This window comes from Ictidomys tridecemlineatus, chromosome 11 (assembly GCF_052094955.1).
Source record: "Ictidomys tridecemlineatus isolate mIctTri1 chromosome 11, mIctTri1.hap1, whole genome shotgun sequence".
NCBI lineage: Eukaryota > Metazoa > Chordata > Mammalia > Rodentia > Sciuridae > Ictidomys > Ictidomys tridecemlineatus.
The window spans coordinates 73,158,133-73,176,115 of NC_135487.1; the positions used below are offsets into that span (position 1 = coordinate 73,158,133).

Consider the following 17,983-nt stretch of genomic DNA (forward strand, 5'->3'; position numbering starts at 1 on the left):
ATAGGGAGCCTACATCCTGGGAACAAATTTTTACCCCTCACACATCAGATAGAGCTCTAATCTCTAGGGTATACAAAGAACTCAAAAAGTTAAACAACAAAAAAAAACAAATAACCCAATCAATATATGGGCCAAGGACCTGAACAGACACTTTTGAGAAGAGGATATACAATCAATCAACAAATACAAGAAAAATGCTCACCTCTAGCAATCAGAGAAATGCAAATTAAAACTACTCTAAGATACCATCTCACTCAAGTAAGAATGGCAGCCATTATGAAGTCAAACAACAACAATGTTGGCGAGGATGCGGGGAGAAAATGTACACTCATACACTGCTGGTGGGACTGCAAATTGGTGCAGCCGATTTGGAAAGCAGTATGGAGATTCCTTGGAAAGCTGGGAATGGAACCACCATTTGACCCAGCTATTCCTCTTCTCGGACTATACTCAAAAGACCTAAAAACGGCATACTACAGGGACACAGCCACATCATTGTTTATAGCAGCACAATTCACAATAGCTAGACTGTGGAGCCAACCTAGATGCCCTTCAATGGATGAATGGATAAAAAAAAATGTGGCATTTATACACAATGGAATATTACTTAACACTAAAAAATAACAAGATCATGGCATTTGTAGGGAAATGGATGGCATTAGAGCAGATTATGCTAGGTGAAGTTAGCCAATCCCCCCAAAACAAATGCCAAATGTCTTCTCTGTTATAAGGGGTGGGGGTGACTCAAAATGGGGTAGGGAGGAAGAGCATGAGAAGAAGATTACCTCTAGATAGGGAAGAGAGGTGGGAGGAAAAGGGAGGGAGAAGGGGAATTGCATGGAAGATGGAAGGAGACCCTCATCGTTACACAAAATACATGTATGATGATGTGAGGAAAAAAAAAGAAGTGGGTCACATTAGATTGGGTAGAGAGAAGTGATGGGAGGGGAGGGGAGGGAAAGGGGGGAAAGGAAGGACAGCAGAATAAAATAGACATTATTATTGCTGTGTGTATATACGTGACTGCATGACCAATGTGATTCTGCAACCTGTACAATCAGAAAAAAAAAAACAAAAAAACATCCTTCTTTCAGTCACAAACTATTTGCCAGGGATGGTGCTGGAGGACCTGTCTTGATAGATTACAGATTCTATCTGTTTGGGCCTGCTTAGGTCTATTTAGAGCTATTCTTTTAATTCACTGTCAGCTGCTGACCTGGCAGCCGTGTCCTTTAACCCTTTCTCTTCACACTCTGTGTAACCACCCAGGCAGATTTGACTGTCTCCATTCATTTCAAAATGAATCCATTTGGTAATGATGTGTTCTCCAACACAGGACAAACTCCTGTGCTCCTGTAACCTTCAATCGCAAAGGTGTTCTAAGCAAGTGGAAAGCTGAAGGTTGAGTAGGTACCCAAAGAATTCACTGACCAAAAAAAAAAAACCCCACTGCTTACAGACAGGCAAATGCACAGAAAATCTCCAAGCCAATTCCCATCTACATATTTAATTGTAAGACAAATGCAAATTCAGAGGCAGCTATATACACAAATGAACCCATGGCAGGCAAAACACAAGACAAGTTAAGGCTTCTCTGGATGTTGTCAGAAGATAATTTTCAAAAAATTAAATACGGCTCAGACAAATGTAGAATGAACATGTCAAAGATTTATTTTACTCATAAATGAAGGAGCCAACAGTATGACAAAACTGATTCAAACAATATTCATGGAATTATTTTTTTTAAAGAATGTTAGAATAACATTGCTAGGGTAGATATAAACTCGCAAATGTACTCCAAAGAAATAAAAGTCATATTGTGTTGAATTTTCTTTTCTACTGGATAAAAAAATGTACAAGTCTGGAATTTAACTAGAAGTAATTAGCAAGTCAAAAAAAGGGCATATTTCCCTAAATAATCTTTGGGTGGCCCAGTTAAATAATTATTCAGTATTATATTGAAAGGATATACTGTTCTCCCTTTGCCGTATTCCAAGGTTTTTTTTATACTTTTTTAAACAATTCATACTGGCATATCCTAAACCTTATTTTTAAGAGTTTTAGTTGTTTCTTGGTAATGCAATAGACATTTGTATGATGTCAGATACAAGACACTGGCCATGGAAGTCCTCAAACTCAAAACATGAGCCAGAAGCTTTGGGCCTACTCTTTATTTCTGTTCTTAGGTTACCTATGTATTTTAAAACCTTTCTAATTCCATCTTAGGGACAGAATTCTGTTTTAACTGCAACCTCATTTTAACCAATTGTTAGGACCCAAACAACTCTCTAGACTCCTAATTTAGATGGCAAGTAATCTTAAGACCAGCAGCATAGGAGCACTTTCAAATGACTTTTTAGATTGACATTTAAGTGCTCTAGCTGCCATATCTCAGTAAAAAAAAAAAAAAAAAAGCCAGAATCAGGAAGAGAAACACCATGAATCTCAGTAGCATTCCTAGCAAAGTACCTTGAGCCAGAGGCTGCTGACAGCTCCGCTTCTCTTGAGGTGAGCAAGCCTCTGTGGGATTTCTAAGAGCAACTAGAATGGACATTGACCACTGTGGCCCATGTGGTTTGGGTCTGCAAACTGATTTTGTCTGGTCAACTGACTAATATTGGTATTTGCATTTTTATGTTTTTAAAGGGTAGGTTTTTTGGTTTTATTTTGTTTTCAGAATATGTAACATAGACCTCATGGGATCTGTCAAGCTTAAGTATATGCTATCTCTGCCTTTATAGGACAGAGTTATCTCTGCACTTATAAAAAATCAATAAAAGAAAACTTGTTTGTTAATATGTGTCAAAGATTTACAACAAACTTACTATAAGGGGAAAGTTCTCTACTAGCTAATTCAAAGATCTGTTCATTCTACCTTTCTCTCTTTTTTATGTCTCCTCTCTCTCTCTCTCTTTTTCCTTCCTTCCTTCCTTCCTTCCTTCCTTCCTTCCTTCCCTCCTTCCTTCCTTCCTTCCTTTCTTTCTTTTTGTGTGTGCTGGGGTTGAACCCAGGGCCTTGCACATGCTAACACACTGTACCACTCAGCTACATCCCCAGCCCCAAAATTTGCTTTTGGTAAGGTTATTTTATAGCAAAAGAAACTGGATTGGTTAAAGGTCACTAAACTCTTGGTTGACACCTGGTCAACTTTGTGTGTTTTAATTAATTTCCCAGAATAATTTTCAGTGTTATTAAAGTTCATGGGAATCAATTACTTAAGCAGTTTTATTAGGAATGTTAATTTCTTTCTGGGAGGAAGTTGTAAATAACATCACACAGGTTTGGGACTTTTTTTTTTTTTAAACAAGGCAATGTAATAGTCCATTTTTAAAAGCATACCCTGGGGTGCAGTAAAAGAAAAGTAAACTGTAGGAACCTTTTGTTATCACACTAGCTCTTATAGCTTGTTTAACTTAGGACTACACAAATAGAAAGATGAAAAACTTGGAAAAGAATCAGAAGACCATCACAAAAAGAATTAGGGCACTGGAAACAAACTCTGTATAGGGCGATAAAATGAAAGGAATTGAGATGTTTCAGCTAAGATGAGGAAGTTAAGGAAAAATTTAGTAACTATTTGCAGGTATGAGGGGATCTCCAATTGAGTACAAAGAGCGGTTGTGCATCTCTTTTGAAAACAGAAGTTTAACCTGCACATAAGAATTCCAGTGGCCAGAAAGAATTGTCAGACATCAAATAGCCAGCTTTTCCACAAATTTTGACAGAGGCTGGGTCTTTGGAAGAACTAAAAATAGAAGCAAGTTACAGCTTTCTGCATGGTTTCAGTGTGGTCTTGTCTGATGGGTTAGCTGGATAATCTCTTAAAATCAGCCTGGTGCTGATAATTTGAGACCACACTGGGTACAAACCACCAGGTCGACTAGCCTTTGAGCAGATTGATCACAGCCACTGATCCTGCAGACTGACACTGTGAAAGAAGAGAGAGGGTAAACAAATGCACCACAATGTGGAGTAGCATTATCACAGAACAAGAATGCATTTGTAAGCATTTCAGTATTTGGAAAGGGGCACAATTAAAAATCTGGCTCATAAAGCCAAGACATGTAAGAGGAAGAAAGATTACCCACATCTGAAGGAGGGAGATCCTCTCAGTAGGATAGCAAATATAAGGATGTATCGGATAGGCTTGAAAGTGTCTTGTCCACCTCTATTTTGAATGAGATGAGGAGCCACTAGAGGGTTCTGAGAAAATAAGAGTCTTAATCTAACTTGGATTTTGAAAGGATCACTTTGGCTGCAGCATAGAGCAATTCTTATCAACATTTGTCTCAGGGCCTTTGTACTCTTAAATTATTAAAGATTCCAAAGAGCTTTATATAGGTTTTTTTTTCTGTAGATATTTACTGTATGTGAAATTTAAAACTGATGTCTATTTTAAAATAATAATGAAGCCACTAGATATTAATGCAAATAACATTTTTATGAAAATGACTATATTTTTCAAAACAAATGAAGTGAGAAGATAGCAGTATAAATTCTGCACATCGCCTCTGTGTCTGGCATTTGATCTGTTCATTCACATGTCCTCTCTAGCCTCTAGAAAACTTCTCTGTTCACTCACTGGAAAGTAAATTTAAAAGGCAAGGTAATATATAGTATTTTATGAAAATAATTTTGACTTCTCTAATTCCCCAAAGAGGCATACTTTGACAAACAGTGGTAGAGAAAATTGTAGGAGGCAAAGATGGAAGCATAGAGAATAGTTAGGAATGTGCTGTATACACCAAATGAGACCTGCTGGTGACTTGGGCTATAGCAGTTCAGGTAGTGAGAACTGTTGAGTTTCTGGATGTAGTTTAAGGTTGAGCTAGTAGGCCTTGCTGACAGAATAGAACTGTATGTGAGAGAAGGAAGTCAAAATTGACTCCAAGATTTTCAATCAAAGGAAATGCAATTACAGATTTCCTATTGACTAAAATGTGAGGATTGTGAGAACAGCAGATTTGGGAAGGAAGTGAATAAATTTTGGGTACCTACTTATTTAACTAATTAATTTTGAAATATCTAGTTAAGTCTGGAATTCAGAGGAGGAACTTATTTATCTATTTATTTTTATGTATATATGTATTTTTGAGTTTCTGGGGATCAAACCCAGGGGCACTGTACCACTGAGCTGCATCCCCTACCGTTATTTTAAGACAAGGTCTCACTGAATTGTTCAGCTCATCTCAAACTTTAAATCCTCCTGCCTCACTCAGCCTCCTCTAAGTATCTGGGATTACAGCTGGCCAAGGAAGGGGCTTTGTATTGCCTTGGAATACTTCAGTATTTTTAAAGTAAAGAATGCATAAAAGTAAATTATCTATGTCCTTCAATGTCTGAAATATTCTATTTATTCTACTCTTCAATTAGAAAGTTAGTTTGACTAGATATTGAACTCCAAATTGACACCTCCTTCCATTAGGAATTTAATAAAAAATTGTAATTTAATAAAATTTAATAAAAACCATCTTCTAGCATTCAGAATTGTTGCTGAGAAACCTAATGTTCTGTGTTTTCTCTCTATATTCCTCTTACCTGACCTAACCCCACTGCTAAAAACTTTTAGGATCTTCTCTCTCCCTAATGTTCTAGACTTCATAGTGGTGTGGGTCTTTATTAATTCATTAATTCATATTGAGTTCAATCGTTTGGAAAAACTTTATTTCACTCTTTCTTTGATAACTTCCATTCATTTTCTTTTTACTCTAGAAAATTTCTGTTTTTCAAATAGTGGATTTCTAATTTTTCTCCCACATTTTTATTCTGCTTTAAGATTAGTTTTGTCAAAATTAAAATCCAACCCTTAGGTTGATTGCTTGATTTTTAATTTCTAAGCTTTTTCTGATGAACACACATCAACTACTAGCTTGCTGAGAATATTAATTTGAGTTTGAAGGTTTTAAAATGTGAACTCCTGCTGTCTGCTTTTGTATTTTTCTCTTACTTGTGATTCACATATGTGTTCTTTGTTCCTTTGATTGTGTATTTTTTCTATTTATATCTTTCAGATTGGAAACATTCCCCCAAATATATGGGCATCTATAACTGTGTCTTTATACATCTTAGTCCATTTGGTAACTGAATACCATAGTCAGTCATTGATAATGAACAGAAATTTTTGGTTCACAGTCTGTAGGTTGGGAAGTTCAATATCAAGCCATCAGCCTCGGGCAGCAGCCTTTATCATGTGGTAGATGGAATTACATGACAGAAGAGCAAAGAAAGCAAGAGAAAGGGAGAGAGAGAGAGAGAGAGAGAGAGAGAGAGAGCGCAAGCACACAAGCAAAGGGCAGTAGATTCCACCCTCATGAATGAGTTAATGCCCTAAACACCTCTTAGAAGTTCCACCTCTTTTTTTTTTATTATTTGCATACTATTTTTTCAACGAGGGATTAGTCTCTACAATATAAAAAACAACATAATGTTCACAAAGTCATAGCCATATAGGAAGAAGATTGTTGATGTTCTATTACATAGAAGTTTGCTATAGTTAATAATACTTTTTATATAATTCAAAATAGAAGTTTGTACTCAACATAAACAAATGACAAATGTTTGAGATGTTGGATAAGTTAGTATTCTCAGATCATCAACATGCAATGTATAAATGTACCAAAACATCACACTGTATCCCATAAAGATGCACAATTATTATTCAATAGCAAAGTACAAACATACTAATATTCTTTTTTTTCAATCTTAAGTATAAGTTCTACCTCTTAAAACTGTTTTCATAACAAGTATATTTGAACACAAGTTCTAGAGGAGACCCTTGGGAGATCTGTGTGAACTATGGGACCCGTGTAACTTCTCAGCAGAGTGGTCATGTCTTCTGACTTTATGGCATTCACATGGATACCATAACTCCCAGAATACGATCCTTGGCATCTCTTTGCTTTCCAAACTCAACCCTAAGTCATCTTTATCTTCATGTAACGCATAAGTATATAATGTGTATGTATGACAATGTTTTCGCTGGAGATTTACATATGTGGCTTTGTTTTGTATGTAGAAGTACCAGGGCAGGAGGACTTGCATAATATATTACAGTCAGAAGTAGAGTTGGATCTAGACCTCGGACTTCCTGTCAAATCTTCTCTCTTCAGCTAATGTTCCTCATAGTTTCCATCAGTAACTTTCTCAGGAATATTTCAGGAATTTGGGAATAGAGATGGAAGCATTCTGCTCAAAGGACCAAATTTCATTTTATATCTATATTTTACCTTTTAAAAGCATGCAAATTTTACATTTGATTCTATATTCTTTTTGGTTTTAATACAAAATTTCCTTTTAGCCCGAAAATCTTTGATTAAAGTCAGTACCAGGAAAATATGCCCTCTGCATACTATGCCCTCTTCTCCTCCTCCATCTCCTCCTCCACCACTTGAATGCATTTGCCTACATCAACATGGGAAGCACAGCCCATGTGACTGAAGAGTTAGGCTGTGATGTCAAATGCTATCAGAGGAACTCTTCACCTCCTCTCACCACACACAGGCACACACATGGTGACTTAAGAAAGGACATTGTATCTTTCTCTGTCATAATAATCTAGGCATATTCATATGATGTTAAGGACTTAGCTTCCTGATGTCTTACTGTTCCACCATGGCTAGTACATATCTCTCACTTATCTGATTGAAGGCAGTTAATACCGAGGTTATATCCCATCTGAAAAGTGGGTAGAAGGAGATGTGGACAAGTTTCTTTAAACGCACAGTTGAGAGTTGAATCTATCTTTGCTGTTTAGATTCCAGTGGCTAGGACAGAGTCTTATGGCCGTATCTGCCTGCAAGGAGGCTGGAACATGTACCCATCCATTATTAGGTGAAAAGGAGGGGCTGGGTATTGGTAGACCACAGGCTGTCTCTCTCATCATGATGCTTTATCTTCTAGCTAAGGGCACTAATAGCGCATGAGCACAGAAGTAACTAATAACAAAAATACAACATGAGGCCACTTCAGTGACTGTTCTGGGAGGTCCATGACTCAGCTTCCAGGAAGTCTGTCTTCAGGGAACCCACAGATTGTTGCTGGTTTCCTCAGCCACAGGTGCAGCTTCCTGTAGACCCCAGAAAGGCAGCTGTGTTGTTGTATGGCAGCAGTCAGGGGAGCAGCTTTTCCAAAAGTTCCAACTCCACAGCAGCAGGTCTAACCACCTACAAGGTGTTGGGTAGGGTGGGCCCTTTTTCTTAAGGAGTTGTTATAATGTTATCATTGGTCTTAGCTTTGGAGCCTTCCTTAAAACTTTGGGTCATGCACTAGAGATGATAGGTGCTGATTAAGCTCCAAGAGCCACACTGTCTGTGGGAACCTGGGACCTCTGGATTGGGGCAGGTTGACACTTTGCAAGGTTTTGACAGCTACATATGGAGTTAGAGATGGTTGATTTAAAGAAACTGGCTTCTCTTGAGACAAGGAGAAAAATTACCAAATGTTTTAAAGGGGGCACCATGATTTGGTGGTACTTATTGGCAATTTCCATGAGGAACAGACATAGAAACACAAAGACCTTTCAGAATCTAAGAGTCCCGAGAAAACCAGAGCTAAATTTTTTTTTAAGAATGCAGTCCATAATTGTATTTACTGTATTTTACTTGTATTTACTGTTTTTTCTAAGGGTGTATAATTTAAAGAGTTTAAAAACCTGCCCAAGATCACCAGCTAATAGCTATAAAGCTAGATTGCAAACCTAAATTTTTCTGGCTATAAAACTTACATCATAATCATTGCATTGTATTACACAAAACAGTGAGTAGACATGACTTACATTTATTTTTATATTTTTAGGTTAAAGTGGCTGCTTATGACTAAACTTAGAGTTCTGGGAATGCAGATGTTGAATGAAGTAACATATACATATAAGGTAACGAAAAGTATATTTCTTATTAACTTTACTGTTGGCCTATATTGTTTTGGATAAAGGACTTCATATCACCTTAAATGTACAAAATGACTGTAATCATTTCTAGGGAAGAGAATTCACAAAATTACCTTTCAGTTTTTTATTAAGATCTATTGTTGTAATGCTGGTTTCCTCAGTAGGGGCACATCATGTCTTTTGAATGGTCTGCCTAACTGTTGTCATGGGACCATTAGGTTGTGGCTGTTGTGGTTTAGAAGATGCATGATATGATGTTCATTTCTGCAAAATTTTAGGAAGACCTCTTCTTCGAGATAAGGGGAAAAAATTTTAGGCCCGAACTGGGACATGAACAAAGGACTATGTCACATTAGAATATTTTATAAGCTAAAACAAAATGTATGAGGTGAGGCCATAGGGCATGTTACTGAGGGTAAGCAGGAGATAGAGAATCTCAGGAATGCAAGCATATGACTGAGAGTACCTTTGTATTCTCTCAGCTGGACTGAGATTTTATTTTTAATTGAAATATACCGTGCTTTCAAAGAGGCCCCTTGTGCCACATCCAAATGGGAGCATAATAGTTCCCTTATATGAGGAAACCACAATCTTGAAAACACTGGTTTTCCTGGATGTTCTTTGGCCACCCTGCTGTTTGGTTTAACTAACATTTCTGGTAATGGAGTTGCTTGAGTCTCAGGATTAGTTTGCTCAGAATTTTTATGCTTCTGCCAGACCCCTTCCTGTTGACATATTCACTGAGTCAAAATTACTTGCGTGACATCATAAGCAGTGTTAAGTATAGCATTTGAAAACAGTCTGAGTCTCTGATATGTTAATTAATCTATTTGAGTGTGTTTGCTTGGAAACCTGGAATGAAGCCTGTTTTAAAATATATTTGTTTTTAGAATATAATCTGAAAAAGACTAGAAAATTCTTAGCCACAGAAAGGTTTTCAAATAGTCACTGTGCATATCTCAGTATTTCATATGATAAGGCATTTTATTAAATGGCAGTGGAGAAGGAAGCATGTATTTTAAGAATATGCATCCTTATTTTTAGAAAGATTATACCTAAGCCCCATCTTCGTTTTGTTTTGTTTGCAGTACTGGGGATTGAACCCAGGACCTTATGCCTACTTATACCTACTAGGGAACCATGCTGAGTTACACCCTCTACCAGTAAAAAAAGAAAATACATTTATTATATATAAAATTACTTTTATTAATTTGTTTTTTGGAGATAGGGTTTTTCCAAGTTGCTCAGGCTGGCCTTGGACTTGAGATCCTCCTGTCTCAGCTTTCTGAGTAGCTAGGATTATAGGCAGGCCCCACAGTGCCCCAACCCATCTGTTTTTATATTAGAATCACCTGTAAATAGAATTAAGGATATGTTTATTTTTCCAAAACTAAGCAATTGATATAAAGATTTAACATGTGTATCATTGTTTCTTACACTGAGTGATAAACTATAAACTATTTATTAAAAACATATATATACTTCATGCTGAATGGGTTCTTTCCTGACAGGAAAATAGACTGCCTATTCTCTCATTTAGATATTGGATAAAGTAGTGCCTACCCTTTAAATTCTCGGATGTTATTAAGCACCTAAGAAGCTATAGATCTAAAAGATTTAAAGCCAAAGAGTTAGGAGCTACTGCCCATGGAAAATCAAATAAATGTGAAAGAAAATTTTTTTGAGTTTATATTATAATCTGAATGTAATACAAACTTGAAAAAGTATCTCTGATATAAGTTGGTAGGAAGTTTTAGATAGTATCACACCCAGTTTTAAGAAATCCTTCTATAGAATAAAGGAACACCATTTCTCCTTAACTAATTCCTGTGTTCAGTCAGAATTGAGTTCAATATTCCATTCTGTTTTTTTGGTTGTCTATGGGAATGTTAGATTTTTTGGCTTAAAATAATGGGTTCTGAACACAAATGACCTTGGTTGATTCTAGGCCCCCTCCTGTGCTAGGTAACCCCAGGCAAGATATTTACCTTCCAAAATCTCAATTTATTTTGTAAATATGGGCTTATAGTACCTCAAGCCTAGGGCTGTTTGGGTGTTAAACAACATAGTACATAGAAGTGCTGCTAGCTCCTGGTGCCACCTTCAAGGCACATTACAGCAAATGTTAGCTCATGTTGTTGTGTTTTCCTTCATATGTAAAGAGAGCTTTGTTAACAAAGATTAATATTCGCTGTTACTCTAAAATAAAGCATTTATCAAATAAACTTGGACCCCATCAGAATTACAGTTCTTTTGCCTAAAGCATCATCTACATCCAGAAATTATTCCAGAGGGTAAATCATGCTATGTGTGTGAAACTCTGTTAAAACCATTACAGCTCAGACAAATAGGTCAAGGGCTGGGTGTACCCAGATGAGCAACCCGGTCTCTGCCCTCACAGTTTACAGTGCAGGAGGGAGATAGGTGCAAATATAAATAACCCTGGCAGTGAAGGATAGAGAGGGCAGGTAGAAGACTGTTGATCTTGGATTGCATAGAAAATACTCAGCCACAGGATTCCAAAATAGAAACTGCAGTTATGGCCTAAGACCCCTCCCAGTGTTGTCCATGTCGCATGCTCTTCCCTAGGGAGGGTGATCCACATGGGGAAACCTGTCAGTCCTGATATGGTACTGTGGGCTTTCGAGTCCCGGAGGAGGAGAGGGCAAGGCGAAGTGAACATGGAGGGAGCAGCCACAGAGACTGAGAGCCAGAGAGACTGCGACCGCCCTGAGTCTGTCGGGTTTCCTTATGCTCTTCTGTCCTCAGATCTCTTGGTCCCTTTCTCAGTCTGCATGCCCGCCCTATCCATTTCTCAATCCTCATGAGGCTCAGGATCCTCTTCTTCCCTGAAATACAGGGGCTGGTGGGTAGCTCTAGTGGGTAGAACATGTGCGCTTAGTATGCACAAGTTCCTTGGTTCAATCCCTAGCATGAAAAAAAAAAATAAATTCCTTGGGTCTTGAAATCATTCTAAGGAAGCAGAGCCTTCCTTGGGAGGGTCAGGTAAAACTTTGGATTTTCCCTCAGACCTTATTTGGTACCCAGCTTTACTTTTTAATCACAAGAAAGGGAAACAGATGTTTCTTGGAGAATAGGTCTCAACCTCAGGAATCACCCACCCCAGGACCTTTGCAAAACACCTCATGCCTGGGTCCTCCCCCAGGGATTCTGATTTAACCACACCAGACATCAATATATTGACAACTTTCTAGGTGGTTCTAATGTACAACCAAGGCTGAGCTGCCCCTCTGCCTGCCCTGGTTTTATTTCCCTTAGGTGTTCTCCAGTAAATTTGAGGCAACCAAACCAGCCCAGATCCATCAACAATTTTCAAATCAGTCGTTCCTATTTTAATACCACGTTTTCCCTTTGGAAACACTTGGCACTTTGTGTGCTTCAGGAAGTAATGTTGGCTCCTGAGAAATCCTCAAGCTCATCCCACAGCCCTTTCTCAACTGGTTGCCACCTTGAAACAGTGAGCCCGCCAGCCAGACATGACTTACTCCCTTGTTTCACATCTCCTTGGTACAACCACAGGTTTTGTTCTAGAACCTTTTATTTAGGCCATTTAATAGCAGGTTCTTCCTAAGTCTCTCATGTAGCAAGTCGAAACCTGTTGTCCTGTACCAAATTGAAGCATTTTGCAACTGGTACTTACTTCAATGTATCTATATACTTCAAGGCTCTTAACACATCCGTTAGCCTTATATATTCCTTTGCTTATCTCGAGTATGTGACATTTCTTTATACATTCTATTTGTACTGCTTTATTCTGTTATTTAGTTATGGGTCAGTCACTCTCGTGAACCAAACAGTTTCCAAATCAGGCAAAAACTGCCCTCATGGAACTTACATTCAAGTGGAAGAAGTTGGAAAAAGTATTACATAAGCAACTAAAATAGGCATGATATGTTCAAAGTTATTAAACTCTATGGAGAAAAAATGATTCATGGCAGGAAGAAAGGGACTGTGGCAGGTGGGACTTAACATTAAATCGGCTTGGTAGTATTGTCCAAACAAGAGGGGGCAAAGGCTTGGACCAGGGTGGCGGTGGTGGAGATAGTGAAAAAGTGATTCAGTTCTGGAGCAGCTTCAGCAGTGTCTGCAGAAGGCAAGGGATGGAGCCACACCAACACCAAAACCAGGAAGAGGAGAACTACAGGCAGAAGTACTGTGAGTACAAAGGCCTTGAGGCAGGAGTAAATCTGAAATGTTCTAGAAACTGCCATAAGAACCAATGCAGCTGGAGCAAAGAGAATGTTCAGGAGAGGACTAAGACTAGAAGGGCTGGGAGTGAGATTACATAAGGCCTTTAGGACTTTTGCAAAGATTTTGACCTTTCCCAAGTGAGATGGAGGGTTACTGGTGGGTTTGGAGCAGAGAAGAGACATAGTATTTTTTTTCATCTTTCAATAATTACTTATTTTAATATTAAGTACAAAAGAACTTTTCCAAATCCTGAAACACATAACTGCTACATGTAGGGTTATAATTATTTATTTTAATATTAAGCACAAAACTGCTACATGTGGGGTTGGAATGTCTCCCAGAAGGCCCATAGAGACCCAGTATTTTGAAAGCATTATTCTGGCTGCTCAGTTGAGATTAATCTCTAAGGGTCAAAGATGAGAGCAGGGAGACCAGCTAGGAGGTCGTTGCAGTAATCTGTGGAGAAATGATGGTGGCTGGACCAAGGTAATAGCAGACAGATCAGAAATGATTAAGGGAGTAGCTCAGTGGTAGAGCTCTTCCCTAGCAGGTCATCATGAGGTCATGGGTTTGATCCTAGCACTCCAAAAAAAAAAAAAAAAAAAGGAAGGAAAGAAAGAATCTGGATATATTTTTGAAGGTAGAATTTGTTGTCTTTAAATAAGTGCCATCTAATTTGGGGGAGGGGTGTACCAGGAATTGAACTCAGGGACACTTGACACTGAGCCACAACCCCAGCCCTAGTTTTTGAATTTTATTTAGAGACAGGGTCTCATTTTCACATTCCTCTCTTAAAATAATAGAACTCCAAACTCCAACAAGGAATCTGAATGATGCTAGTTATAATATTAGGTAAATTTTCTAGATCTTGAATACCATGAATTCAGTATGATCTGTTTTTTTAAGGAATGACATTTTTGCTGATTTGAACCACTTTTGACCATTGTAACTTCCCACAAATATCATGCTCTGATTCTGCTCATTACTAGTCATCTGACACTGAAAATTGTAACCCCAACTATCCATGAGCACTGTTGCCCTGCTATTGCTTAGAAAACACCCATAATTCTCTCCTGTACCTTATTCCACTGTAGATCCAGGGAGGTGACTGAGGTAGACAACTGGAGTAAAGAATGCAGTACTGCTAATAACATCATAAAGGAGCCCCTGGCTCAGAATAAATCAGGCTGAAAATAACTCTAGTCTCATTCATATTCTTTCTTCCTTCTCCCAACTCTCCAAATAACAAAGAGGAGAAGATTTTCCATTTCTACCACCATGCAGATCTCTCAGGTAGCCTCCAGTGAGGAGCTTCCTCTTTGTCCTTCAGTACAGTGCAGATGTCATGAGGGAATGCAGAAAGGTTCTCATTCTCGAAGAATCAGGTGGTCCTCATCCCAAAACTATTATGTAGCTTCCTTGAAGTTCTAGTAGCCACATAAATATTTTTGTTATATATTTTAAACAATTGGGAGACTTGCAGAATAAGCATATATTCATTTTTTTTTCATTCATTCATTTAACAATTATTTATTGAGTACACTTTTTGTGCTAGATACTATGCTAGGCAGACACTGGGAAATAGTAATAAACAAAAGCAAAGTTCTTGGCTGGGGCTATAGCTCAGTTGGTCGAGTGCTTGCCTTGCATGCAAAAGGCCCTGGGTTCTATCCTCAGCACCAAAAAAAAAAAAAAAAAAAAAAAAAAAAAAAAAAAAAAAGTTCGTATTTCTTAGGAATTTACCTTATGATGCAGGAAACAGAAACACAAGTAAATAAGCACACACCTACCATATAGATAATGCTACGAGGACTGAAGAGCATCACATTTGAGCAAAATAAGCCAGACTCAGAAAGTCGAGGGTCACATGTTGTGTCTCATATGGAGAAGCTAGAGAAAGAAAAGTGGGGGGGGGGGGAAAGAAAGAAAGAAAAAGAAAAAAAAATACTCATGAAAATAGAAGGGAGACCAGTAGAATTGAAGAAGAAGATCAGGGGGAGGGTGGAGAAGGGGAGTGCTGGAGGAGGAGTTGATTAAGTTCTGTTGTGTGCATATACAAACATGTCGTAATGAATTTTACTGTTATGTGTAATCATATAACACCAATAAAGAAATTTAAAATTTTTTATAAAGGATGATGCTATGAGGAAAGCCACTTAGAAAAATGGAAAAGGGAATTCTGGTAAGGCACGCTGCGACCATGCCTGAGTTTGTGTTCATGTTTTCAGTAGGGTAAGCAGACAAGGCATCTCTGAAAACAATTGCACAGAGACCTGAAGGAAATGAGAGAGCAGTATTCATGCCCATTTCTGGGGGCAGCATGTTCCTTGTTTTAGGAAGTCCTGAGATAGTTTTCCTCTCTTTCCATACACCCTAAGTGTTTTCATCCTGTCTCAAGACTTTAACACTTTCTGTCCCCTGGTGACTCCAACCAAGATCATTCCCAACTCTGTCTGGTGTGTTCAAGTGTTTGTGGGGCCCCTCACTGGGATGTCTAATACACACAAGCTGAAACCAAGCCCCCCCATTCCCCTTCTGCCTGCAATCTGCTCTTCCCGTAGTTTCTTGCTCCCTCAGCAACCCATCCTTTCTTCTCTTCAAGTCAGATATCTTGTACCTGTATTGTACATTGCAGAAAGGTAGAAGAAAGGATTTGGGAAGTGTTTACCATAAAAGAAATGATAAATGTTCAAGTAGGTAAATATGTTTAACCTGATTTAAACATGACATAATATGTACATTATTGAATGTTACATGCCACTCTATTAATATGGACAGTTTTATGGCTTTTATGTATCAGTTAAAAAGAAAAAGGAAAAATCCTAGAAAATAAGATCAAAAAACAATGAAAATAATGTTGGCTTTATCTGACTTCTCTCAAACCCCATATCTAATCTATCAGCTAGAGCATGAGGTACTTGTACTGAGAAAAACTAAAAAAAGGAGAAAACTTGGAGAAGTTAGATGAAGAAGATGAGGTAAAATAGAAAGTTGAGCAGTAATAGAAGTAACGGTGGGGTAGTATTTGGTAGAATAAAGAAAGCCAAAGCTAAGGGTATGTGAGTTCAGGAACCTCGGGTTGGTGTAAATTCAGGAACTCGGGTTGGTGTGAGTTCAGGAACTTGGGTTGATATGAAGTCACATCTTCAATCATGTTCCTATAAAAGAGCTAAACTTTCAGAGTGATCCAAAATATATATTTTAATATGTCTCAATATCAGTGTTAGTTGGCAGAATAAGCCTGCAGTCCCATGAATTAGATAGACACCATAGGTACTCATGGGGATATTTTACATCAAGTTCACCTAAAGTGTTTCCTATTCTGTGTCTCTGGAAACATTGTGGGAGCTGAGGAGGAAGCCGAAAAAGCAGCCATAATATAAAAAATAAAACAGTGAACATTTGAGCCAGTGACAGGAAAACAGACCTCTTTATAGGCATAACTGCAATAAAGTCAGACACTTTGCTAGAACATCAGGGAAGGAAGAGCCTGATAATTTTCTAAGAGATGGTTAATAGTTAAGTATTTCATCCAAATTAATTCGAACAAGAACAATGAAAAGGAAGTTAATAGTCAGTATCCTTCAGTTTCAATTTGGTATAAGTTTCCCAGTATTCAAATTCTCAGTACAGAAGGTTCTTGCTGTTTTTCTGTATGGAGTTACTGGAAATCACATGCAGATCGCCCGTAAGAAGAATGGAATAGGGCCATGTTTGGGGACAGCATTCTTCACCAGAGGATTCAGTATCAAACCAAGGACAGGTATAACCAAGAATATAAGGTAGGAGTGCTTTTTGGGGTTCCGTAAATTTCCATTTTCCTAGCCACTTATGGCAGAAGTCTTTCCCATACTAGTGACTCCTTCATGGACAGAAGTTGAGTCCTTTCAACATCTTTTTAAAAAGTTCTTTCCTTGGGCTGAATTGCTCTCTTTGTGTGAGATTTTAGACTGGATCAAGTCATAGGTGTTCTGAATACAGTCCTCAGGTGGTTGACTTCTCAAGCAGGTGATCTTACCAATCGATATCAAGTCTAGACTTCCCATAAAAGAGGTTATTAGAGTCTAAGGTAGTTTTCCTTGTGAAATGAAATGAGGTTGGTCATTGGAATCTGAGAGTTCAGTTGGAATTTTTGCAGATGCCATTCATGAGGTTTGTAACCATGGGGAACCTGACCTGCCTTTGCAGATTTCCTCTTCTGTAGAGCACAGACTTAATGTAGAGATTCAACAGATAACATTTTTTAATAACTGGCAATTAGCAGGTACAATAGTATTAATTACCAGTTGTTATACCTTTCCTTTTCCCACTTAACAAAAATGATTCAGAGTTTGTGTCTTCCATTTTTTTAAGAATTCTTTTTTTAGTGTGATGCCTCAAGTGGGGACTGAAGGCACAAACACCAAGAAATTCTTATTCTTATTAATAATAAACTCCCTTATTCACAATAGCCATGATGTGTAAATAACCAAAGTGTCCATCAGCAGATGAACATATTACTTTTAAAATGTGGTATACACCTACAATGGAATATTATTCAACTCTTAAAAAAAGGAAATTCTTCAATATACAATGTCATGGGTGATTCTTTAGGACATTAAGTGAAATGAGCCAGTCACAGACAAATGCTACATGATTCTATTTAAATGATGTATGTAAAATGGTCCAATTCATAGCATCAAAGAGAGCAGTGGTGGTTGCCCAGGGCCAGTAGGAATGGGGATTTCCTAACCAACAGACACAAAGTTTCAGTTAGCAAGATAAATAAGCTCTAGAGACTTGGTCTACAAATTATATTTATAGTCAACAAAACTGTGTTATATACTTAAATTTCTGTTTAGAAGGCAGAACTTTTTATTAATTGTTTTTACCACAATAACATAACAT

At 37.9% G+C, this 17,983-nt stretch overlaps 1 protein-coding gene across 3 annotated transcripts in view; it reads left to right on the forward strand.

Moving 5' to 3' along the window:
- The window catches only part of Lrrc8c (leucine rich repeat containing 8 VRAC subunit C), a 99,261-nt gene that overhangs the window by 18,101 nt on the left and 63,177 nt on the right, over nucleotides 1–17,983 (forward strand). The window contains exon 2 of one of the 3 annotated variants that reach the window (XM_078026688.1): nucleotides 8,794–8,869. The exons of 1 other annotated variant lie outside the window; for it this stretch is intronic. Coding sequence is in view for 1 of the 2 variants with exons in the window: in XM_078026687.1 (XP_077882813.1) it covers nucleotides 16,652–16,878 (227 nt within the window). In the remaining variant the exon portion in view is untranslated. Of the gene's footprint in view, nucleotides 1–8,793; nucleotides 8,870–15,912; nucleotides 16,879–17,983 lie in introns of those variants that run through there. One more of the 3 variants, XM_078026687.1, reaches the window with a different exon arrangement.